The sequence below is a fragment of the Corapipo altera genome, unplaced genomic scaffold, assembly GCF_003945725.1.
Source record: "Corapipo altera isolate COAL_440 unplaced genomic scaffold, ASM394572v1 354, whole genome shotgun sequence".
Taxonomy (NCBI): domain Eukaryota; kingdom Metazoa; phylum Chordata; class Aves; order Passeriformes; family Pipridae; genus Corapipo; species Corapipo altera.
Genome location: NW_020885020.1, coordinates 415,026 through 440,249, shown reverse-complemented (window position 1 = coordinate 440,249; position 25,224 = coordinate 415,026). Strand labels below are relative to the sequence as shown.

At 49.2% G+C, this 25,224-nt stretch overlaps 1 protein-coding gene across 5 annotated transcripts in view; it reads right to left on the bottom strand.

Annotated features, from left to right (window-relative positions):
• Positions 1 to 25,224, bottom strand: part of HDAC4 (histone deacetylase 4) — a 194,080-nt gene that overhangs the window by 105,886 nt on the left and 62,970 nt on the right. For 4 of the 5 annotated variants that reach the window (XM_027667821.1, XM_027667822.1, XM_027667819.1 and 1 more), the window contains one exon: positions 8,315 to 8,386. In XM_027667821.1, the coding sequence (XP_027523622.1) occupies positions 8,315 to 8,386 (72 nt within the window). Of the gene's footprint in view, positions 1 to 8,314; positions 8,387 to 13,683; positions 13,701 to 25,224 lie in introns of those variants that run through there. The other variant, XM_027667823.1, reaches the window with a different exon arrangement.

The following is a 25,224-nucleotide window of genomic DNA, read 5'->3' as shown; positions in this document are numbered from 1 at the left end:
GAGCCGTTCCCTCTGGAACATCTGAGATGGTTTTAAAATCCAAATCATGATGTGTGAGGTTAAATGCCCACACACGCACACACAGTTCCACTGGAATGGCAACCAGGGACACAGCTGGGTGCTTCTCCCAAGGTCCTGTTTGGGAATTCCCAGGGCTCCCACTGCACAGCCACTGAGCTGAAGGAGGGGAGGTTTAGATGGGACATTGGGAAGGAATCCTTCCCTGGGAGGGTGGGGAGGCCCTGGCACAGGTTGCCCAGAGAAGCTGTGGCTGCCCCTGGATCCCTGGAAGTGTCCAAGGCCAGGTTGGACGGGGCTTGGAGCAACCTGGGCTAGTGGAAGGTGTCCCTGCCCATGGCAGGGGGTGGCATGGGATGGGCTTTAAGGTCCTTCCAACCCAAAGCAGTGGGTTGGGATTCCATGATTCCTGAATATTTGGAGGTATCAAATCCATGTGCTCCTGGACTCCAGCAGATATGTTTGAGAGGGTCACATGTCCGAGGGAAGGGAATTAGTGTCGCTCTCTGAGCTGGCTTCTAACAGCAAAACTTGGCTGCTCAGTTAAGCAAAATCCCTCTGATCCAAGCTGGGCTGAGCCAGCCAGGGTAGGTCTAATGCCACCCTAAGACAGTTCCCATCCCTGTGACAGGCACACCCGGCTTACTGTCGAAAGAGCAGGAATCAGTGCTGCTCCCTTCCCTCTCTGTGCATCACAAACACCTTCCCAAACCCACTGCTGATCCCCACACCTCAAATTACCACCTTTCCACAACAGAAAGCAAACAGAAAAGCCCACTGATTGTCAGAGAAGGATTTCAGAAGTGGAGGAGCAAAAGCCCACCTGCTGCCTGGTCAGATCCGTGTCTCAGGCATCGGAATCCCAGCACTCCCAGAAAACTACTCCAGCTCTGCCCCCAAACCTCACTTGTTTGCTGGGACAGCAGAGCTGGTGACACACACGTGGGTTGGGTGATAAAAGTCCACTGTCTCCTAAAAGGAGATCTCTGTTTGGACAAGGTCAAGTGTCACAAGTCACAGATTCCCAAAATGGTTTGGGTTGGAAGGACCTTAAAGCTCATCCAGTGTCACCCTCTGCCATGGGCAGGGACACCTTCCATTATCCCAGGGTGCTCCAAGCCCCCTCCAACCTGGCCTTGGACACTCCCAGGGATGGGATGATGTTGTTTTCTGTATATCAAGCCTTCTATTCAACGATTTTCCACGTCTATAATATGGATTTGGAAAGGCATTATGAAGAAAAAGGCATGACTTTGATAGTCATTTAAAGAGAGAATTCAAGCCTGTTATGAATTAAAAATATTCCTTAAAGACATTAATTCCTAACTCTAACTGGATTTTGGTACTTCATCATATTTGAGTCCTAGAGAGGTCTGGATTCTTAAAGAGACCTCAAAGCTCATCCAGTCCCACTCCTGCCATGGACAGGGACACCTTCCACTAGCCCAGGTTGCTCCAACCTGGCCTTGGACACTTCCAGGGATCCAGGGGCAGCCACAGCTTCTCTGGGCACCCTGTGCCAGGGCCTCCCCACTGGAACAGGTTGCTCCCTTTGACTAGTTTTGTACTATATATTCCTTTTTAATACATTTTACCAGCATCAAAGGTAAGAAAAGTACAGCAAAAAAGAAATAGGTCTGATATTTTTCTAATAGAGCAATTTCCCATCATACTTAAAGCATAAAAATATGCTCTTATTATATAAAAAACAGCATCAAAAAATATTGAAGAGCTTAAGACAGTTTTGGAATAGGAAAATACAGAGGATAAAGGCAGTCACCCTGTAAGTACTTTTTAAATACCTTCTTGTAACAGTTGAATGTATTTTTTAGAACAAATTGGGAAAACCTGTGGTAATTTCTTTACTCTGAGGGACAATTTGCACACAGGTGGTATCACTGCAAATAAAAACCTCCCATATGACACTTAACCAATGCCCACGATGCCCTGACAGCTCAGGATCTTCCAGACCTTCATCAACATCATTCCAGTGATGGGCAGGACAACAAATGGGGTGAGGAAGGCAAGTTTTTACCTAAATTTCACCCACAGTTTGGTCATCAGTGTAACCTGGAGAAGTGCTAGAGCAGCTTGGGAGCTCCTCCCTCCAATGGGAGTTTCTAATTCCATTAGAAACTTCTAAACAACTTCCCTGCATAAAATCCACCACAAGAACTGTCAGAGCTTTAAAAAATACCTCCAAAAAGTACCATTAAAACGTGCAGTACATCCCTTCTGTATATTAAAACTGCAGCTCCAAATCAATGATTCCAAAGCTTTTTATTAGGTCATAAAAAACTTCAGGCCAGCTCATAATGAAATCTCTAATCAAATATGAATGAATCATCTGATATGACACAGTCCCTTGAATGAAAAACAGATGGAAAAGTGGTGATGGCTGAGTGGTTTAAATCACAGGATGTTAAGCCAAAGGAGCAGATATTTAATCACAGAATCATGGAATGCTTTGGATTGGAAGGGACCTTAGAGCTCATCCAGTGCCACCCCCTGCCATGGGCAGGGACATCTCCCACTAGCCCAGGTTGCTCCAAGCCCTGTCCAACCTTGAACACTTCTACACATGGGGAGTCCCCTTCCCTGGGGAATGGGGGAATATCTCCTTAATGAACCATCAGCAATTCCCCAGGGAAGCATCTGGAGTCTGTTCCGGTATTTCGGGCATTGTTGCACAAGTGATTCACCTGAGATTCCCTGTACTGGCCAAAGAAAAAGCAGAGCCAAATATAGCCCTGAAAATCAATATACACCAGGGAAGAGCCTCTGGGATCTCGCTAAAGGCAGCTCCGTGAGTAAGAGGAATTCCTAAAATCCTTGGAACGCAGGTGCTGCTCTTTCCCCTTTGGAGATAAACCATCCCCAGATGGGCAGAAAGCTCCCTGGGGAGAAAAACAGGGCATGAAAAGGGAAGGAGGACTAAAGGAACAGTCCATCCTCATCCTCCAGCTCACATCCATCCACCAGGAGAAGCTGATGGAAAGGAGGAGTGGAGTCCAGGTTGTCAGACCCTGCAATCCCAGGGCTGCTCCTTTTTGGCTTCCCTTGAAAAAGTGACAGGATTAAAAATCAAATCAAAACCAAACAACAAAGATCTCACCTTGGTTACCTCCCTAAGGCTGCAAATCCAGGTGAAATATCCAGAGTGGGAACACACCTGGCAGACAAGACACGGCACAGGCACCTCCAAGATCACATCTGATTTTTCCCCGAAAAACCCCTCAATCCATGACCAACCTTCCATGAAAAATTTATCCCTTTTCATTCATCTCACAGCACTGTGATTTTCAGCAAAGCCAGAGGCAATGGGAACAAATTCCTGATTAACCTTTCATGGGAGTCTTTCCATGCCTGCTCCCATCCCACCACCTCCTCCTTCCCTAGGAAGTCACCAAGTTCAAGCATTTCAAGGCTCTTCCCTCCACCACCTGCACCATTAATTTTGAAAATAACACTTTGGTGAACAGTCAGGACTAAGGGAACCCAGTGAAATCCAGAGCTGATCAGTGGGAATTAATGAACTAAACAAGGTGAGGGAAGAATAAAGAAAATTAGCAAGCTGGGGCTTGCAGTAGAGTAAACTTTCCTGCCAGTTCCTTCTCATCCAGGAAACCAGCTCTGCATCCAAGAGCTGCAGATTTAAGTGCTGCTTTCAGCTGCTGAAAGAGGAATAAAGTTGTTAACAATTCATCCCACCCCCTCCAATTCATAACCATTTCCTTGTGGGTAAGAAAGGAGGAGCTGGAGAAATATTTTTCCAGAGACAAAGGACAACAAAGCAGAGTTGAGGAGCTGTGGGTTCCTCCTGCTCTTCCCACCCCACAGGGTGAGGAGATCCATGTTCTGGGCTTCAGCTCTGGCAGAAGATAAGATGCCCAGAGAAGCTGTGGCTGCCCCTGGACCCCTGGAAGTGTCCAAGGCCAGGTTGGAGGAACCTGGGCTAGTGGAAGGCGCTCCTGCCCATGGCAGGGGTGGAGCTGGACGAGCTTTAAGGTCCCTCTCAACCCAAACCATCCTGGGATTCTGTGATTGCCAGCTTGGCTAGAGAAGTGGTTTAATTCTATGCAGAATGTGGATCCTGAAGGTGAGGCAGGAGGGGGCCACAAAGCTCCTCCCTGTTCCATCCACCCCTCCACACACACACAGCCCTGCAACGGGCACATGCTGACACAGTTAAGAGAGGCCAGAAATCATCCTCTGACCAACAAAACAGGAGTTTGTGAACAATATCAGCCCAGAAATGAGGTTCTGAAACTTCAACTTCCCTGCTGCTCTGCAGGGAGCTGCCCAGAGCCTCTGTGGCAATTCCCTTCTCTCTCCTGCATAAATAACCCCAAATTTCCTAACTGGGTTCTGGGAGTGCTGCAAAGGGCTTTTATTTTAACTATCAAGGCTCTAAACTACATTAATCTGTAGTTTTTCTTCTATCTTGGTATCCCAGAACGGTTTGGGTTGGAAGGACCTTAAAGCCCATCTCATCCCACCCCCTTCCACTAGCCCAGGTTGCTCCAACCTGGCCTTGGACACTTCCAGGGATGGGGTAGCCACAGTTACTCTGGGAATCTAATCCTGTGCCACCATAAATGGTGGCAAAATTAACACCCCAAGCCTGGCAAAACCAGCTCTGGCTTTTCAATAACCCCACAAGAGGACAATAAACCAATGAGGTTGTGACATTAAATGGTTTCTCTAGAACTCACTTCTATCAATAATTTGGGGGGCTTGGATGGGTTTCTCCCCCTCCTGGACTCCATATATAATATCAGGATATTTTTAACATTAAAGAGAAGCCTTTCTGCAGATGAGCTACTTCTGGGCACCACAAAACCTCCCGTTGTTCCCAAACTCACACATCCCAGGGTGAACAAGGCCAGTGGGATCCTGGCTGTCAGGAGCCCAAGTCCCATGGGCAGCAACCTGAACCTGCTTCAAAGCTGCTTTGGTACCTTCCTGAAGGAGCTTTGGAAGCAGCCCTGGCCCAGTGAGGGCATCCCCTGCCTTGGAAAAGGGGAATTCACAATTCCAAGCGTGGATTTTGGACCGACTGGAATAGCCCTCCTTCCTCCTGCAGACAGGGATTAATCTCTGATTTCAAAAGCCTCTAAAATCATGGAACAATATTAGTCCAGAGGCTCTTACAAACCTTTTATCCCTAAACACATCAACTTTTTTTTTTTTTTTTTTTGCAAAGGAATGTGGAAGTGAGAGTGGATAATCAGCTCCAGGGAGAAGGAAAAGCAGCAGCAGGGAACTGAAACTTCCCACAGGATTCCCCTGGCTGTCTCTGCCCTGCTGCCCTTGCTGTTCCCAGATCCAGCAGAGCCCCAGTGCTGTGCTGGAAGAGCCATGCCAAGGGATGGGCAGCAGGAAGTGCAGAGGCAGCAGGTCCAGGATGGAGAGTGGGAAGCAGCCACGTGTGGAAGAGCAGAGGGGAAGCTGAAGCTCCAAGGTGAAGTCCCCAAACTCCTGGTTTGTTGGTCAGAGGATAACTTCTGGCCTCTCTAACTCTCTGTGTGCACATGGAGGGATATATGGAAGACAGATGAGCTTTTTGGATATATTTTATCACAGCTCGGGAAGGCATCCCTGAAAAATCAATGGAAACACGATGTGAAAGGGAATAATTTTTTTTTCCTAATTGTATCACACACAGATATCCTTAAAATTCCACCTAGTGGAAAAACACAGCTGCTCAGCTGAGCCTGTTCATCCCAATTCCCAGTTTTATTACCTAAAAGAAAGCTTTAAGTTTAAAAGGGGTAATTTCCACTTTATTCAGCATTTTACTGATGGCACAGAATCCCAGACTGGTTTGGGTTGGGAGGGACCTTAAGGATCATCTCACTCCAACCACCCTGCCATGGGCAGGGACACCTTCCAGTAGCCCAAGTGGCTCCAACCTGGCCTTGGACACTTCCAGGGATCCAGGGGCAGCCACAGCTTCTCTGGGCAACCTGTGCCAGGGCCTCCCCACTCTGACTTAAAAAAAAAAAAAAAAAGAATTAAGGAAAACAATTTTGCTCAATAATTTAAATTACTACTGAACTTCAATTCCACTTAACCCAGTTCAATCCTAAAAGCAATTCATAAAAATGCCCTAAATGTTCCTTTTTTGTAGTTGAAATGCTCTGTAGGACAGAGGATTTTTAGGACTTTCTCACCATTTCATATCAGAGGATAACAACTAACAAGGGTCAAACCTCTCCTTCACTTGGTTGGTAGCGAGGAGAAAACCATTTTGGTTTCCTACAATCGTACCACAGCAATTTTTATCTCCCACCCAAGTGCAGGATAAAAGGCCTGAGACCACTCAAGTTCATTCAACTCCAGCCTGCCAAGGCAGGAGAACATTTTAAACTAAATCTCCCACACAATCAAACCATTTTTTTTCCTTAAGCTGTTTTCCAACACCATTATTTCAGCCATGCCTGAGACCTGGGACACCCTCCCCCCAATCCCACACATAACTTGCTTTTCCAGATCAGAATCCCAGAATGATTTGGGTTGGAAGCGACCTTAAGGATCATCCCATTCCACCCCCTGCCATGGGCAGGGACACCTTCCATTAGCCCAGGTTGCTCCAACCTGGCCACTTCCAGGGATGGGGTAGCCACAGCTTCTCTGGGCAACCTGTGCCAGGGCCTCCCCAGCCTCACAGCCAGAATTCCTTCCCAACATCCCACCTATCCCTGCCCTCTGGCAGTGGGAAGCCATCCCCTGTGTCCTGTCCCTCCAGGCCCTTGTCCAAAGTCCCTCTCCAGCTCTGGATGGATCCCTGGCTTATTGTTTTCTCAAAAGCATAGAGGTGAGCTATTAAAAACACTCAAACCAGAGTCCAAACAGCCAGAATTCCCTAAATCCTGAATGAGTTCATTCCACCTCAAAACAGGGAAGAACAGAGCCCAGCAGACTCCGCCAGCAGGTTCCCCGAGCTGGGAACCAACACTGGCCTCTGGCTGAAAGACCTCAGAAAGAAACCCTAAACTTAGCCAGCAACAAAATCAACACCAAAACACAAGAAGAAAAGGCTCCAAGGTATCCCATTCCCGATGCTGGCCAACGAGCCACTGATGGATCCACTCCTCTTGTGCGGAGCCACGGAATCCAACCCGGCACAAAGATCCCAAACGGGGAGTCAAACCTGTCAGTTGACCTGTGTTACCAGAGTCATTTAAAAATGGGAATCTCTCTGAGGGTTGGGAAAACAGAACCTCCCTTACCTGCTGGACACGTTTGGGAGCACATGGATGAGAGGGAGATTCCTCACAATCCGAAGCCCAACGCTGGTCAACAACCACCTCTTCTTTTCTTTCCCCAATGCTCGACCTCCTTAAAAGATTCCTTCCCCAGATATGCATTTAAGTCCACAAAACTCCAGGTTAGATCACAGCCCATTTTTCCCCCCCTTCCAATCTCCAGAAGTTGTTTTGAATAAACCTCGTTTACATCTTTCCAACTGGCACCACCAGAAAGGCTAAAATCTCCTGCGAGATCTTTTCCTTAATATGAAAGGCCCTGGAGGCATTTTGGAAGGCAACAGAGAAGGGAAAGTTGGGGTTTTGGAAGATTTGAGCTGCTACCTGCAAAGCAGAGAGTGTTTTCTATCTCCTGGTATAAATCTCTCTCTGTTTGCACCTGGAAACAAAACACTTTGGGGAGAGAGAAGGGGGGGAAGCACAAAGGCCAGCAGCAGATTGTTTTCCACACGATTCCAGGTGTGGGGAGAAGAACTTTGGTTCCCATCCCTTGAAAAGCTGCAGCTGTGAGCAGCAGCCAGGCTCCAGGACGGGCACCACAAGACCCAAGAGAGGCCATGGCAGGATCCTGGGAAGAGGGAGAAGAGCAAAGAGCTCCAAGCCCGGTGTGACACCCTTGGATCAGCGCGGCCTCGGCTCCTCTTTTCACATGAGATTCCTCCTCAATAAAAACAGCAACTCAAAAACCTCCCTGGCTTCCCAGTGCTCCTTTTGGGTTGGGAAAGGACTCCTTAAGGTGCTGCTTTGCTCTCCTGCCCTCTCCTTTCTAAGGAAAACCAGGCAGCTCCCACCAGGCTGGGCTCTCCTCAGCCCCCTGCCTTTTATTTAAGACTCCCAAGGCTGCTGTGCTCCTTTCCCAAATCCCACTCTCCCAGCTTGGGAAAGCAGAGGTGTGCAAGTCCTAACAGACTTTGTGCCAGCATCTGGCATTTGCATCCTGCTCTCCCACTTGCAAGGCAGAGCTGCAGGAGGTTTGCCTGCACCCCCAGAGTAGGAAGGAGGCTTAATAAGAAGTTTTTCCTTACCAGAGCTGGGCATGTGGTTCACTCGAGGTGGATTCAGCAGCTCCACTGGCTGGTCTCTGCCAGAAAGCCCATCTGGAAAGAGGAAAAGCAATAAAATCACATCAACACTTTGGGCAGCTGAGCTATTTTTAGCCAGGGGAAAAAAAAAAAAATAAAAAAAATCAGTAACCAATTATCAATGCAGAGCAGAAACACAAGGAGCACAAATCAATGGAAACGAGAACATTCCCAGGATAGCTGGAGCAGAAAATAAAAGAGACTGTATCCCAAATTACACTCAGCTTTTCCCAGCCTTTCAATCCACAACTGGTACTGCTCCCAGTCCAAAGAAACAGGCATGGTAGCTTATAAACCTTACCAGAGAATGACCAAACTGCAGCTCCTTCCTCGCTGGGAGAGCTGAGCTGCCACAGAGATGCAGCCCCACAAAGCAAAGTTGAGGAATGGCTGGAATATGCCAGGGAGATGTTAAGGAAAACTGACAAATCACTGCAGGAGATTAAAATGCAGAGACATGCATAACAAGCCCCATTTTGCATAAGTTTGGATTTCAGAAAGGCATTAAAAACATACTTTGTAAATGAGATGCACAAATCCATCTTGCTGAAGCAGTTCCCTGTTTAAAATATTTCCAAGATTGTATCTTGCAGCCAGGTAGAGTCAAACGGAACCAGACCCAGTGCTGAGACTGCCAGACCTGATTTTCTACTCACCCATTCCCTTCCCAGCTGCATCCCCCTCTCCAATAAAAGTTGAAGCAAAAAGTGCTAAATGATGTTTTCGGTGTAATTATGAATATGTGAACGCAGAAAATTTATCTCAACCCTATTTGCTCCAGTCTGTCTCCCTTTTCCCCTCTAACCCCTTTCTGTGCTGCAGCTCTGATAGGATCAAGCCAAACCCTGTCTGGAGACATCAAAGAAGCCACCCCATCTCTCGCAGGCAAAGGACAGAGTTAGAAAAACATGAAGACTCATTTCCTTCTCCCTATTTTCTCCTTTTTTTCTGGAGATAAAGCACAGCTGGGACTTCTCCTGGGTTCACCATCCCCAAGGTGCAGCCTCAGGCAACTTGTCAATAAATTAAATTATGACCCTGCTTGTTTTCCTCCTCTCAAACAAGTCCTATGGATTATTCACACTATAATTTGGGGGGGTTTGCTTTGTTACTCCAGGGCTGGATGTGCTGGAATAGCCAACCTATGGCACTTGGGGGGGTGATGCTTGGCCAGCTGGGCTTCACCTGCACCAACAGCAGAGAACAGCAGCAAAAGAGAACACCAGACTGAAAAGGCAGAGCAAAACCTCACTATTTTAAATACAACTCGTCCACCAGCAGCTCCAGATTATTTAATGGGCAGCACAGCCCTGGGAACCTCCCAGTTTTTTGGGAGTGGAATATTTTCAGCTTCTCAGCTGAGCTGTTTCAGATGAAGGACCCAACCCGGGTGCTCTGGGAGGCAGATCCAAGTCAGTTCGGGGGATTTTTAAGCCTTGTTTAATTCTAAAAAATAAAGTGCTTATATTTCTCAAATAGTTAAGAAAAAAAGAGAAAACCCACAAATCAACACTGTTCAATCTTGGTTTCGAAGTAAGTAATAGATTAAGGTAAATCACAGAAGAAAATGAAGAATATCTGACACCTGAAACACCAAGTGGAACCAAAGTGTGTCAGGACTGAGTTTCTGGATTTGCTGGATCAGGGGATTAACAAATAAATCTCTGTTTGGAGGAAAAAAACAAACAAACAAGCAAGGAGGTGGTTTATCAGGAGATATTTGTATAAGGCCCCTCTTCTCCAAAAACACTGGTGTGGATAAAGGAAGGTTAAAATGCCCCTCTAGCCTGTCCTTGGGTAGGGTCTGGAGTTCCAGGTCTGGAGTTCCCAGCACAGGGAGGACGTGGAGCTGCTGCAGAGAGTCCAGAGGAGGTCATGGAGATGCTCCCAGGGCTGGAGCCCCTCTGCTCTGGAGTCAGGAGAGCTGGGGGGGTTCACCTGGAGAAAAGAAGGCTCCAGGGAGACCTGAGAGCCCCTTGCAGGGCCTAAAGGGGCTCCAGGAGAGCTGGAGAGGGACTGGGGACAAGGGATGGAGGGACAGGACAAGGGGGAATGGCTTCCCAGTGCCAGAGGTTAGATGGGATATTGGGAAGGAATTGTTGGTTGTGAGGGTGGGGAGGATCTGGGATGGAATTCCCAGAGAAGCTGTGGCTGCCCCTGGATCCCTGGAAGTGTCCAAGGCCAGGTTGGACGGGGCTTGGAGCAACCTGGGCTGGTGGAAGGTGTCCCTGCCCATGGCAGGGGGTGGGATGAGCTTTGAGGTCCCTTTAAGAATCCAAAGGTCTCTAGGACCCAAATCTGACAAAGTACCAAAACCCACATCCCAACTCACCAGGACTCCTCCTGGCTTTACCATCCTGAGCCCACAAAAGTGTTTGCTTTGATTGATTCCTTCTCTCAAACAGATGAACTAAATCTTGTCAAACTTCAAAGAACTATCTGCTAAAAACTTCCAAGAACTGGCCACTGAAGGATGGGGGATTTGGATCCCAGGCTGTGGTTCTGTGCTTTATTTCACTTTAAAAGGGAAATAACCCCCCTATTTTTTTATATTCAACCAAGTTGCTCCCCAGGCCCTGTTGCTCCATCACACTGAAGATTAACTTGGAGGGGGACACAAGCTCAAGAAGAGTGTTTTCAGCCACTGCTGCTCTGGGCTTGCTTGCCATCATCACTGGACAGGGATGGGAAGCAGCCTGGAGTGCCACCAGTGCAAAGGGGTCAAACCAGGCAGGGTTTGACTCTCTTCTGAGCCACAAACCCTGCTCTGAACACTGAGACAAACCAGATTAACTACAAAATATCCCCGAGGTCTCCACTGGCCAAATTTGTCTCAAGCTACTAAAAACCACTGGCAAGAAAACATCCTCTTGAGTTGGTTCTGTCCAAGGATTTCCCAAAACCTCTGCAACAACCCGCTCTGTCCATCGGGCCTGGAGGGAAGCAAACACCAGCCTGAGAACAATTAGTGCAGCTTAATTTCCAGATGGGTATTTCTATTCATTAATTAATCAAACGAAGCCACAATTCACTGATAGAAACTTGAACACTTTTGTTTTTCTCTTAATCTGTTCCAAAGAGTTATTTAAAAATAAAAGTAGCTGGGTTAGCGGGGTTTAAAGATGTTGAAAATAGTTAAACAAAGGCAAAACGGTGACAACTCACTCCAGAACAAAGCAGAAACATGATGGATAAAAACCATCAGGAGAGATGAAGCAGCAAAATCAACAACATCACAAAATCAGAGAATCATTAAGGGTGGAAAAAAAAATCATTGAGTCCATCCAGGGCAAATCCAGACCAGATGAGGACAGGGAAATACAACTTAACTAGTTGTATTAATTTAAAAAAAAAGAAAAAAAAAGACAAATTAGTTCTAAAAAAAAAAAGACAAATAATGAACAAAAAGAGAAGGTTGAAGCATTTTTGCTTGCAGAAACCTGGAAGCAGCCTTGTTATAATTATGAGTTTAAAAACTCAGGGCACAACTGGGAACCAAGAGGTCATTTGAATAGTTTTCCATGTATTCAGACCTTTGGATCTGATGCAAATCACCCTGGCCTACTTGAATTCCTGGAGGGAACTGATGAGCAACCAGAAATTATCTTTAAAGGACATCTGGAGCAGAGGGAAAATTCTACAGAGCTGTAGAAGCAAAACTACTTTAGGAGAGACAGGGGGAAAGAAGCAGAGAAAATCAGCATCATTGGCTCAGCTCTGCCCCTCTGGAGCCCAGAACTGAGAATCCAAGTTGGAAAATGGCTGGATGCGAAGTGACAAGAGCAAAACCCCTCCCACCCTAATGATGATGGTCGTAAGTCCAACTACAAATGAAAAATACCTGGCAAAGCAAAGGGAGAAGAAGGACAAGCCGAAGGACCCGGTAAAGCCCAGCCCTCCCTGCTCGCCCGCGGTGCCGAGGAACCAGGTTTGCTCCTGGATGTGTTCCCAGGCTCGTGTCCCAGGTCATTACACCCCAAGAGGAACTGTGGGCAATCAAGGGGAAACCCCTGAGAAAAGGTTTCTAAAAATGAGTCAGAGGGGCTGCAGAACTCAGTTCTCCCAGCAGCATCTCTGCTGAGGGGATGGGAGACGGTGGCCCCGAGATGTTCTGAGGATCAGCAATTTTCTGCTCACACAGAGAGTTTGGGACCAGTCCACCCATTTCTGATCTTCTTGAGTCATAAACCTTCTGCACAGTACCTCACTGCACAGCACAAATCAGGGATCTCTGAGAAGGCAGGGAATTTACTCTGAGGGTGGGGAGGCCCTGGCACAGGTTGCCCAGAGAAGCCCCTGGATCCCTGGAAGTGCCCAAGGCCAGGTTGGATGGGGCTTGGAGTAACCTGGGCTAGAGGAAGGTGTCCCTGCCCATGGCAGGGGAGTTGGAATGAAATGAGCTTTAAGGTCCCTCCCAACCCAAAGCAGTCTGGGATTCTGTATTATGGTGAATGGTGATACATCACATTCATCATCATCATCATTAATTAATTTGACAATCGTTTCTCTGTGGACCCCTCGCAAGGCAGTTACCAGATTTTGGCTATTTTTACCAAAATGTAGCTCAGGGGCTTAGCCCCCAAGGCCTCCCAGCCAAAAGGGAAACTCTAATTCCTCAGTGCCCAATCCAGAAAAAGCCTCAGGCAATACAAGGAGGCCCACAGCAAGCCCAGGATCAACATCCATCCCTTGGCATCTGGGGGACCATCCCAACCACATCCTTCCCAGTGCATGGATCCAGATTTAAAATTAAGGGCAGAAAGAAGGGGCTGTTTCTGGATCAATGACTACTGGATTTGTATCAAGACAACTCCCTTGTTGTCCTCACTGCTTTCCAGTAGAACAATTCTGAGCTTGCCTCCCAAAGAGATCCCTTCCCTTCTCCCCACTGTGCCACCTTCCCGTCGGGTTCATGGGACAACCCAACAACACCTGGACACAACAACACTTCAGGGACAGACCCGAGGAGAGAATGAGCCTCTCTGTTCTCCTCCCTCCAGAGAGGAGTGACTGCCTGGCCAGAGTTACCTTTAATTCCTGAAGAAAAGGAGCATTACCAGGATCAGCACAATCTTCTGGCTGCCCCACTTCCAATACTTTCCCATATCCCCTAGTTTTGGTTGCATCAAGGAGCAGTTTGAGCACACAGACTGCATATTTTTTTGAGGGGGGGATGCATCTTAAACTTGACCCAAAACCTCATCACCCAGTTCACCCAATACACTCCAGCCACCAGTGGGTGATCAGACTGGGTGCAGCCCTAAAGCAAACTTCCCAACAACCCCACATGAACATCACTTGCTCCAACTCACAGAGCTGATCCTCTTGGAACTTGTTGTTCCTCTTCTTCACTTATCCCTGGAAGTGTCCAAGGCCAGGCTGGATGGTGCTTGGAGCAACCTGGGCTAGTGGAAGGTGTCCCTGCCCATGGCAGGGGGTGGCACTGGATCCACCCTGCCACTTCCAATCCAAGGTCACTTCCAATCCAAACCATTCTGGGATTGTTGTCGTGCCCTTCCCACAGCTCCTCCTCTCCAAGGAAGGTTGCCCAGCGCTCCACAAGCCAGGACAAGCCCCAGCCCCTGGAATCAGGCTGTTTCCAGAGAGGTGCAGGCTGTCCCAAGCCGGAGCTCTCCCTGTCCCTGGCAGTGCCCAGGAGTTATGTGCTGCCTCCATGACACGTGTAAGCCCACAGCAATCCCATGGATCTCTTCCAGGCGCAGGGAATTCTGTTCCCTGCTCTCAGTATCCACACTATAAAAAGCCCCCTGCGCTTTCCACGGGAGCCGGGGGAGCAACGTGCAACCCCTTCTCGGCAGGGTTTGGGGAGGGGCTGGTGAATTTAAAATCCACACCGTGCCCTAACCCTGCATCCCTGGGATACCGAAACGGGAATAAAACCCTCCATCCCTGCCCGCTGAGCACAGTCCACTGCCAGACCCTGCCTCGCATATCAACGGCGTGTGACAAGTTACAATATTAGCGATGAGAACACTAATTATCACGGACGGGTTATTTATTTGTCTGCTCACTCAGAATGTACGGGGGGGGGGGAAAGACTTCAACATTTACAAGAAAGCAATTAGGGCAGCAAATGGATTATTTCTCTTTAAACCTATGAGAAAATGCTCAGTGCATATTTCCTCTCTAATTTGTCTGCACTCAAGGATCTATTTTTGGAAGTCTCCCTAGACTGTATTGTAGCACCACATGTACTGTAATGGCATTTTAATTAGCCCAGAGAGCTGGAAGATGCACTCTGCATCCCAAAGAGAAGCAGCCTAACAAAATGAGAGCATCCTTCCCTTCCCTTCTTGGAGATTTATAGCCTCTATCAACCCCAAATACCAATTATGGCTGGAACTGACTGTGATTGCTACAAAAACCCACCCAGCCTCTGGAACTCAAACACAAGCCCAGGATTTGAGCACTGTTTACTCAGACTGTAAAGGTGGATGGTAAAAATAAAATGCTGCAGGCAGAAGGGGGAGAGAAGGAGAGGAGACAATTAAAATAAAAAGACGGATCTCTTAGAGTTGGGCTCTAAACATGTTCAGGTTTGGCCTGCAAGTGTTATCAAAACAGCCATTTAGATCAGAGTTAATCCAATCCTGTTCAGCTGGGGTTGTTTGGGGTATTTTTTCATTATTATGATTACTACAACTACATCTGAAATTCCAGTGAGCCACCTTGCACTGCCAGCAAGTGACACAACACATCCCCATCCCCAGCACTGCCTGTACATGGATTTAACTGGCCATAATTCTGATTGCCTGCTTTGGGTGCAGCAGAAACTGGGTCAGGCTGGTGTCCATCCTAGCTACAGAAGAGGCTGGCACATCTGGAATCACAAACCTCCTCCAATCCCTTGACAACTCAGATTTATCCAGAGACGTTCCTATGTCCAGGTGTGAGGTGGGACATTCCCCCAGAGCCCACAGACCCCACAGTGCCTCACAACTGAGAGCCAGGATGGCTTTCAAGCTTTCTTTTGCATTCAGATCCACAGGAATATTTCCCAAAAATCTGAAGATACTCAGGCATAACCTCAACAAGAGCCTGGTCCCGCTTTCCTACCCCGAACCTGGAAAGATAAATCCAACAGGCCCCACTTTGGTTGACAGTAAGGTAAAAGCAATCAAAAATAAAAACCTTGGAGCAACCTGGCAGAGTGGAAGGTGTCCTTGCCCATGGCAGGGGGTGGCACTGGATGAGTTTTAAGGTCCCTTCCGACCCAAACCATTCTGGGATTCTAATGCCCAGCAGCAGTTCATACAAAAACCACCTTTAATGTATTCCTAGGAAGTTATCCCAGAAGCCAAAACACCCAAGAAGTGTTAAACCAGGAAACCGTGGCCCCCAAGGTGTTGACAGACTAATATCCAAATGAGAAGACGCTGCTTTTCAAATGCCAAGCCCTGAAAGGATTGTGTTCCACTTCCCAGGCCGTTATTTTCCTTAATTCCTGGCAGTGGGAGGACAAAGCAACTCCTACTGAACATGACAATCTTCAGTCTCTCCAGCAGACTCTGGTGACTTCATCCACCCAGAACTTAAAAGATGTGTCATTCTGGAAATCCACGGGAATAAAATCATCCTTTCCACGTAAATGCAAGGGATGTGAGGTGTGGAATAACCCATCCATGGGATCAGAGAGATAATGCTCACTGCACGTGGCCCTGATGAAATTACAGCAAGAAGGAAGAGCTGCCCCATTCCAGAAGATTTGCTTCCCCCTTTGGGCAGAACCCCCCACAGCCAACCTTTCCACTGCCCCCCAGGCAGAGAATCCAAGGAAGAAACAATAAAATACAAAGGAAAAATTACCCCATTAAAGGAAGAGAATGCATACCACACTTTTGGTGGGTGCTTTTCCTTTTTAAGCCAAAAATGCCCATCTTTAATGCTGAGTTTCACTCCATTTCTCTACAACCAGTTTCAAAACCAGCCTGTTCAGTGCATGGAAAATAAAGGCCAAGTCCAATTAGGGCCAAGCTCGAGCACAGGGAGCAGGAGAGGCCATATCTCGATCCCATGTCCCACCCTGGCAGCTCAGAGAGGGCTCAGAAACCACCAAGGAATCCCCCTGCTCCCACCCAACACCCACCTGGCAAAGGCAGTCTCTCCCAGAGAAGCGTGGAGCACCAGGATTCCCAGCGGTTCCCAAAAGGGCTCCGGAGCTGCTCAGGCTCCTCCAAGCTCCCAGTCCCGCTGCAGTTCCACCTCTCCAGTGCCAGGCAGGAAAGGCTGACATCTGATTCCACCCTCCCAGCACCGCCCAGCCAGTGACATTCCCAGGCACAGAGCTCTGTCCCAGGCCTGGGACATTCCCAGGCACAGAGCTCTGTCCCAGGCCAGGCTTTATTTCAGGTCGAGCTCGCCCCACCACATCCCCCAGCCTCTCTTCCTGGCCAGTGTCAGCAGGTCTCTGCTGGTGGGTGTCCAACACCTCCTCAGGGGGTCCACTCCCACCATTCCCACCATGTCCCTGTCTCCCAGAGTGCTGGGAAACTCCCGCTCTGCAGGATCCAAGATGTCCTGATGTTAAACCCATGGCAGGTGACATGCTGCAGGCAAAGTCAACCTGGGACTTGCACAGCACTCCCCTGTTATCCCAGTCCTACCAACACCAGGCAGCAGGAAAAATGTCCCAGTCTACCTGTTGCTGATCTAATTCCTTGACCACAGGGCTGGAGCCCCTCTCCCATGGAGCCAAGGTGGGAGAGCTGAGGGGGTTCACCTGGAGAAGAGAAGGATCCAGGGAGACCTGAGAGCCCCTTGCAGGGCCTAAAGGGGCTCCAGGAGAGCTGGAGAGGGACTGGGGACAAGGGATGGAGGGACAGGACACAGGGAATGGCTTCCTACTGCCAGAGGGCAGGGTTAGATGGGATATTGGGAAGGAATTCCTAGCTGGGAGGGTGGGGAGGGTCTGAGATGGAATTCCCAGAGAAGCTGTGGCTGCCCCTGGATCCCTGGAAGTGTCCAAGGCCAGGCTGGACGGGGCTTGGAGCAACCTGGGCTAGTGGAAGGTGTCCCTGCCCACGGCAGGGGGTGGAATGGGTTGGAAGGTCCCTTCCAACCCAAACCATCCAGGGATTCCGAGATCCCATAATCCCTGCCATTATCTCCCAGCTTTACCTTGTCCATATATTTCATCTTCCTGTCCATTCTGTACAGACTTCTAAAATCTGGCCTTCAGATATTTTTAAATGCTGGATAAAAAAACCAGACTATCATTTCAAAGCATCTAAAAGTAGATTCCACTTTCACAGACTCGGTGGAGCAGCAATTTCCCCACTTGCTCCGAAGCAGCCGAGACTCCGCTGTTCGGAACTATAAATATATTCATGGATATTTTCCCTGGCACGAAGCACTTCAGTTTTAAAGGCAAGAGATTCATCAACTCTTCTGGAGAGCTCCATCCTCACTGCTTTGATTCTGTCAGCGAGCACAGGCTCCTGGCAGGAGTGGAGGAGGGCACAATCTGCCACCATCTGCAGGGTGCAATCCATCGGAAAAGGTGACTGTCCTCAAGAAATTAGCACAGCCCAAGCGTTTAACTTCCCTCTGGAATGTTATGTTCAACCAACAGGCTCTTTCCAGAGCCATTCTGCAAAATGTTCCCATTCCCTGCGTGGTGTTGGTTTTGTTTTTTTTTTTCTTTGAAGTTTTAATGTAGTCTTTTATCCAAAGTGGGTAAAATTTTCCATCCTTCCTGGGAGCATTCCACAATCGCAGCTAAATATTTCTACAGGAGATCAGTGTTATCAACGTGAGGAGCTTAATCTGCTGAGACAGATCCCCTGAACTTCAGCACACTAAAAAAAAGCCCCCCCCCCAGGGCTGCCTCTGCTGCTGGCACCTGGCCATTTCCCAATCACCCACTATTCAGAACCCACGGATTCCCATTGGATGGCTCCAAACTCACAGCCACGGTGCCCCTTTAGCCCAGCCGCAGATTTCAGGAGGTTTTTCAGAACTGATTGCTGATACAAGTATGAAGTGAGGGAAAAGGAAGAAAAGCCACCTTGAAATTATCCCCAATTGTCGGCGGCGGGAGAGCAGCGGAGCACATTTCCAAGGCAGGAGAGAAGGTTCAATAACCTGCCTAATTTTCCCTTCTCTCCAGAATGAATAAACTGTCAGGAAGAAATCCAGCTGAAAGATAGCCTGGCTCTTCCACAGCTTCAAAGGAGGCTCCAGCTCCTGCCCACACGCTCCCAGGACATGCTGTTCAAGCTAAAGAGACACCACAGGAAGGAAAGGCTCCAAGAGGGAACAAACTGTGTGTTACAGGAACCAAAGAGCCTGTATTTCCTTCCTTAACCCAGTCCTGCTGGCTCACATGCTAAATAACACTCACCCACCAAAGGGATCCTTCAGGAGGGGTTTTGATGGACCTCAGGGAAAGATTCTTCCCCCAGAGGGTGACTGGCACTGAACAGGCTCCCCAGGGAATGGTCACAGCCCCAAAGCTGCCAGAGCTCCAAGAGGGTTTGGACAACCCCTTTAGGGATGTTGGGGTGTCCTGGGCAGGGGCCAGGAGCTGGACTGGATGGTCCTTGTGGGTCCCTTCCAGCCCAGGAGATTCCATGACCCTGTGAACCATTTCCAAAGCAGGCTGCATCCAAAGGCTCCGATCCTTTCCACTCCAGAAAAAGGGAAGTGATAATAATTACTCAGCAACCCATGGTACCAATGCTAAACCCAATAAAAATTCCTGGATGAAGCAGAGGGCAGGGAGAAAACAGGCAAAGGAAAACTGATGCTTGGAGCCTTCCCTGGACATTGCTGGCCATGGGAACCATCCAGGACTTCACTACTAAGCTGCAGCTCCTTGAGCACATGGCAGAGCTGGAAGGAGCAGAGGAAAAAAGGGGGAATTTTTCGTTGAGGAAAATAAATACATAGACATGGAAACAGCAAATGGATCAGGGCTCGGGTTTATGGAGCTGCTGGGTCCCAGGTGGCTCCCAGACTCCAAGGTTTCCAGCCTTTCACATGCTCCATCGAGCCTTTCCGCTACAAGACAAGAGAGGAATGCTGAGGGAAAATCCCACAGAGGTGAACAAAATCCTTCAGGGATCTGAGAAAACTTCCAATTGAAGGCAAAAACCAAACAGCAGGATCAGGGAAGCTGGACAGGACACATCTGCTTCACACACAGCTTCTGGGAGACCTACAGCTTGAGCAGGACCCTGGGAAGGCTGTTCCACCTCCCTGCTGTCCCCAGCATTCCCCAGGGTGCACCAGGACAACACAGCCAGAAACAACAGCTCCACATCTCCATCCCCCAGGTATCCCAGGAAACACAGCTCCCCTCTTCCCCAGGGCTGGAATTATGCAGGCCAGTGCCATCTGTTCAGACCCAGATCCCTGCGTTCTCACCTTAAGAACTGCCCCATCCTGGGGAGAGCAGCCTGTTCCCTTATCCCTGGGGGGAAAATTTCATCCTGAGAGCTTGGATTTAAACAGAGATTTGGAGTTCAGTAGGAAAGGACCCATTTCAGCTCATCCCTCTGGACTGGGCTCAGAGCCAGCAGCCAACCCACCCTGCACAGCCTCAGCAGCTCTGCCTTCCCAAGAATCCTGGGACCATCAAAGGAGTTGGGTTGGATTGGAAGGGACCCTAAGGATCATCTCGATCCACGAGGATCATCTCGATCCACTCGTTGCTCCAAGCCCCGTCCAACCTGGCCTTGGACACTTCCAAGGATGGGGCAGCCACAGCTTCTCTGGGAATTCCATTCCAGGGTCTCATCACCCTCACAGGGAAGGATTTCTTCCCAATATCCAACCTAACCCCACCCTCTGTCAGGGTAGAAAACTCATCCTCACACATTGTCCCATCTCCACATCCAAGCCTGTTACTGCAACAGCATCAAATCTGCTGCTCACCAGTGAAAATTCCTTTTGGTCCAACATTTTAAGGATCACAGACAAAGCACCAATCTCAGGGTATTACACACCAAGCACCCCCAAAGTTATTCACATCCAGAGGTGATGTTTCCCAACATGCTAATTCAGGAGGCCCAAACCAGAAGTGCAAGAGAGTGCCCACCAAAGGGCAGCTGCTTAACCAAAATCACCAGGTAAGGTCTGAAACAAGCCTAGAAGTGCACAAATAAACTGCAATTAAAGCAAAGGACTTTGAAACCACTCCTGACCAGATTTTGGGAGCAGTCCAAGGTTCACCAGGGGCTCTCCCAGCTCATGCCAAAGCTGTGGCAGATCTTCCCAGGGCTATGGAGGGTCCTGTTCAGGTGTTGGGCAGATTTCACAACAGGAAAAGTGTCACTTGTTCCACCTCACACCCTCTGAAGGCCAAGGAGATCCTGAGCACTCGACCTTCTTGTAGAGAAGGTTCCCTGTCCCAGGCCCAGGTTGCTCCACTCCCTGGAATGAGGCTTTCCAGCTGGCTTCCAGATTCTCCCCTCATAACAGGAGGCACGATTTTACCTGCTGGCCACCAGAGAAGTGCCAGGAACTTCTCCAAGGAAGAAATACTGATGGGAAGGGAAAGCAGAGCTACAGCAAGAAGCAGCTGAAGAGGCACAAGGCCTCCAGAGGTGTTTTGAGGATGCCCCAAGCAGCGTGTTCCTTAAAATTATCCTCTAGGGACCTTGGCATTTTACCCACAAGGTTACACAGGTTCATCCTGAGTGTTTCCAGCTGGGGTTCACTCAGAGGACAGCTCCCAACACCTCCCTTGATTCACCTTGATGATGGAAAGCAACAGAAAGCTCCAACAGAGGAAAATCCCCCCCAGTACCCCGAGAAAGGTACAACCCACAACTCCCTCCCACTCAGAATTTCCCTTTTTTTTCCTGTTCTGTTGGAAATAAGGGGTTAACACAAGCTGAAATGCTCATGGAATACACAATGCTTCTGCCTTGCCACACTGGTTCATTATTCCATGGTGATCTAATCTAGTAATAGGAGATAATACCAGAATGTGGATTTGCTTTAGTGAAAGCATTTGAAATGGCATTAAACACAGGGACAGGAGGGTGGCACTTTCCCAAATGGAAACCTCCCATTCCTGGGGTGGAGAGGAGCAACTCCTGTTTCCAAGCCAAGGAGAAGCAAGTCCACCTTTCCTTGAGGCCAATCCAAAATGCCAGAGCCGTTCAGGTTGGAAAAGCCCTCCAGGATCCCCAAGTCCAACCATTAACCAGCACCAGCACCGTGTTCAGCACCAACCCCCGTCCCCAGGTGCCACATCCACATGGCTTTGGAACCCCTCCCGGGATGGGGACTGCACCACTGCCCTGGGCAGCCCCTGCCAAGGCCTGACCACCTTTCCCAGCAAGAAATTTTCCCAATATCCAACCTGACCCTCCCTGGCACAGCCTGAGGCCGTTCCCCCTCCTCCTGTCCCTTGTTCCCTGGGAGCAGAGCCCGACCCCCCCTGGCTCCCCTCTCCTGTCAGGGGGTTGCAGAGCCAGAACGTCCCCCCTGAGCCTCCTTTGCTCCAGGCTGAGCACCCCCAGCTCCCTCAGCTGCTCCTGCTGCTCCAGCCCCTTCCCAGCTCCATTCCCTTCCCTGCACACGCTCCAGCTCCTCCATGTCCTTCCTGTCCCAAGGGGCCAAAACTGCCCCCAGGATTCCAACAGGCATCGTCAAGGCTGGACTTTGTGTATGTCCAAAATAACATGACAAACAGGATAAAAGAAGTTTAAAAAGTGTATTAATGAGTATTATTGTCCTTCCTTAAGGGCACAGCAGCTTTTCCCCACAATGTGCAGCCTCCCAGGGGAATAAAGAGCCCCAAAGCACCCCCTGGGCTGCAGTTGTGGCAGTGCCCGGATTGCCAGGACCCCCTGGAGACACCACTGACACATCCTGAGGATCCTCGGGAGCTGGAACACCCAGGTGAGCTCTGAAACCCAGGAGGGTTTCTCAGATGACTGCATGATGAAATATTTTTGCGTGTTACAAAAGGAAACAAATGTTCTAAACCTTCTTCTGGGGAGGGCTCCGAATATAATGGTGGGTTTGGGTTGGGAGGGACCTTAAAGCTCATCCCATTCCACCCCCTGCCATGGGCAGGGACACCTTCCACTAGCCCAGAGAGCTCCAAGCTCCAACCTGGCCTTGGACACTTCCAGGGATCCAGGGACAGCCACAGCTTCTCTGGGCAATCTGGGCCAGGGTCTCCCCACCCTCATAGCCAGGAACTCCTTCCTAATATCCCATCTCTCCCTGCCTTCTGGCAGTGGGAAGCCATTCCCTGTGTCCCATTCCTCCATCCCTTGTCCCAAGTCCCTCTCCAGTTCTCCTGGAGCTCCTTTAGGCCCTGGAATGGGCTCCAAGGTCTCCCTGGAGCCTTCCCTTCTCCAGGCTGACCAACTCAATTGTCCATGTGCCATCAGATGTCTTAAGCAGCCCTACAGGTCTTCCCAACCCTCTTCTCCCAAAAAACCTCCATAATCCCCACATCCTCCAACACAATCAGGAAAACAAAACCCACAGGTAAGTAAAACAAGGGCCAAGAGTTGCAAGGAGCAGAATCAGCCAACTTGTACCGACAGCGGCGCTGAGAAGGGTCATCGTTCTCAGTGAGCAAAAATCCATGAAAAAAGCAAAAAAAAGCCTTGCTTTCTCATTTTTAAGTCATTCCTGTGTTATGTCAGGGTTTTTTGATAACAAATCAATAATGATAAATCAAAATGTGCTCAGCCTGGAGAAAAGGAGGCTCAGGGGGGACCTTCTCACCCTCTGCAACTCCCTGACAGGAGGGGGGAGCCGGGGGGAAATCGGGCTCTGCTCCCAGGGAACAAGGGACAGGATCCTTGTTAGGATCCTCAAGCTGTGTCAGGGGAGGTTTGTTTTGGATACTGGGGAAAATTTCTTCCTGGAAAGAGTGGTCAGGTACTGGCAGGGGCTGCCCAGGGCAGTGGTGGAGTCCCCATCCCTGGAGGTGTCCAAACAACACGTGGATGTGGTATCTGAGGACAGGGGGTTGTGCTGCCCGTTGGACTTGATGGCCTTAAAGGGCTTTTCCAACTTTAATTCCATGATTTAGGAAAGCCTCAAAAGTGATTCAAGCCTTCTTGGGGTGGCAGGGAAGCGTGTGGGAAGCTTGAGGTCAGCAAATTTTAATTGGGAGCCGCTACAAAAAGCATCCAGAACCCTCTCCCATTGCTGCTCCAGGGATTGTTTGTGTCAGGAAAAGACAACCCTGGGTTACTCTGCTGCACAGCCCGGGAGAGGAAAAGGCTCTGATCTGGGGCAGACTGGCCAAAATCAGCCAGGCTGTTCCAAGCCAGTGATCCTGTGCCTCCAGAGCTGCTGCTCTCCCAAGGAGGGCTCTCTGGGGAGGAGGCACATGCTGCTTGCAGTTAGGAATATTTTTAATTCATAACAGGTTTGAATTCTCTCTTTAAATGACTATCAAAGTCATGCCTTTTTCTTCATAATGCCTTTCCAAATCCATATTATAGACGTGGAAAATCATTGAATAGAAGGTTTGATATACAGAAAACAACATCATCCCATCCCTGGAAGTGTCCAGGGCCAGGCTGGACAGGGCCTGGAGCAACCTGGGATAATGGAAGGTGTCCCTGCCCATGGCAGGGGGTGGAATGGGATGAGCTCCAACCCAAATCGTTCTGTGACTCTGTGATGACCATATCAATTAACACATTGATATCAATGTATGTCTATGTATGGATTCTATGCATTTATCCATATAATTGGTGGCCTAATACAACAATATCCTCCATCAGCTGGCCTGAACAGCAGGCTCAGCATGTTCAGTAACTACAACACATCCCAAAAACCAGTGAGAGAAGTTAACAGTGGTATTAAGAGCACCTGCATTTCTCTGGAGATGTTTCAGCTGGAAATGCCTTTCTGAAAGCTTTATCCTCCTCTCTTCCAGGGCGGCAAAGAGTGACTGGAATCAGCAGCTTCTTTAGACAGTGTGGCCCTGGTTTCTGGTTTCCCACTACACCACTGCCTCCCTGCCTACTGGTGGCACTGGTGGCCTCTGCCTGTAGCACAGTTTGAGCCCTGCACAGCCTATGGAAGAAAATCCCAAGGTGGACCCCAAATCCAGGTGAACAGCCCTGAAATGGCCCACGGAAGAACTCAAACTGAGGCAGGGGAAGGAGGGCACAGGGGCTGCTCTCCCATCACGTTTGGGGAGCTCATCCCTGACTCTGGAACCACCACACAGGACACAGTCCTTGCTCCAGAGCCTGGAAGGAACCAGGCAGCTCCCCAGTGGTCCTGGCAGCACCTTTCACTCTTCACTTCTAGCTTAGCTCATGCCCTGCAACGATTTAAACACCTTCAGGATGAGCTTTTCTCCTCGTGCCAAGGAGAAAGCCGTGACCAGAGGGGTGGGATCTGAGGATGAGGAAGCTGGCACTGGATAAGCAGCGGGAGTAAGGCTGGGGAAGAGGAGCCTGCTGGTGTTTCCCACACTCCAAGGCATTCACCACTAACTAAATGCTCATCTTCCCAGTTTCTCACTCCCTGGAACTAGTGCACATTGTTATCCCAAACATCCCACCTGGATGTTATTTACAATCGGGAACCGCCGTGATTACAAACTTTGCTAAATGGCGAATTTCTCCATCAGCTTTGTCCACATCCTCCAATGTTTTACACCAACAGCTATTTCTGGGTTCCTTTCCCCCAGCCACTGCTGGAAAATCCATCCCTGTCCATGGAATCACACACAGCAGTGCTGCCTTTTGCTGGTGCAAGTGCATCCGGAGGCAGCGCTGTGCTGACATTCCCATCAAACCAGCAGTGCCAATCAATCCATGGCCTCCCAGGAAAATCAATCCTGACCCACATTTCAACACTCCTAAGGCCCAGCCAGCAGGAATTGTTCATCC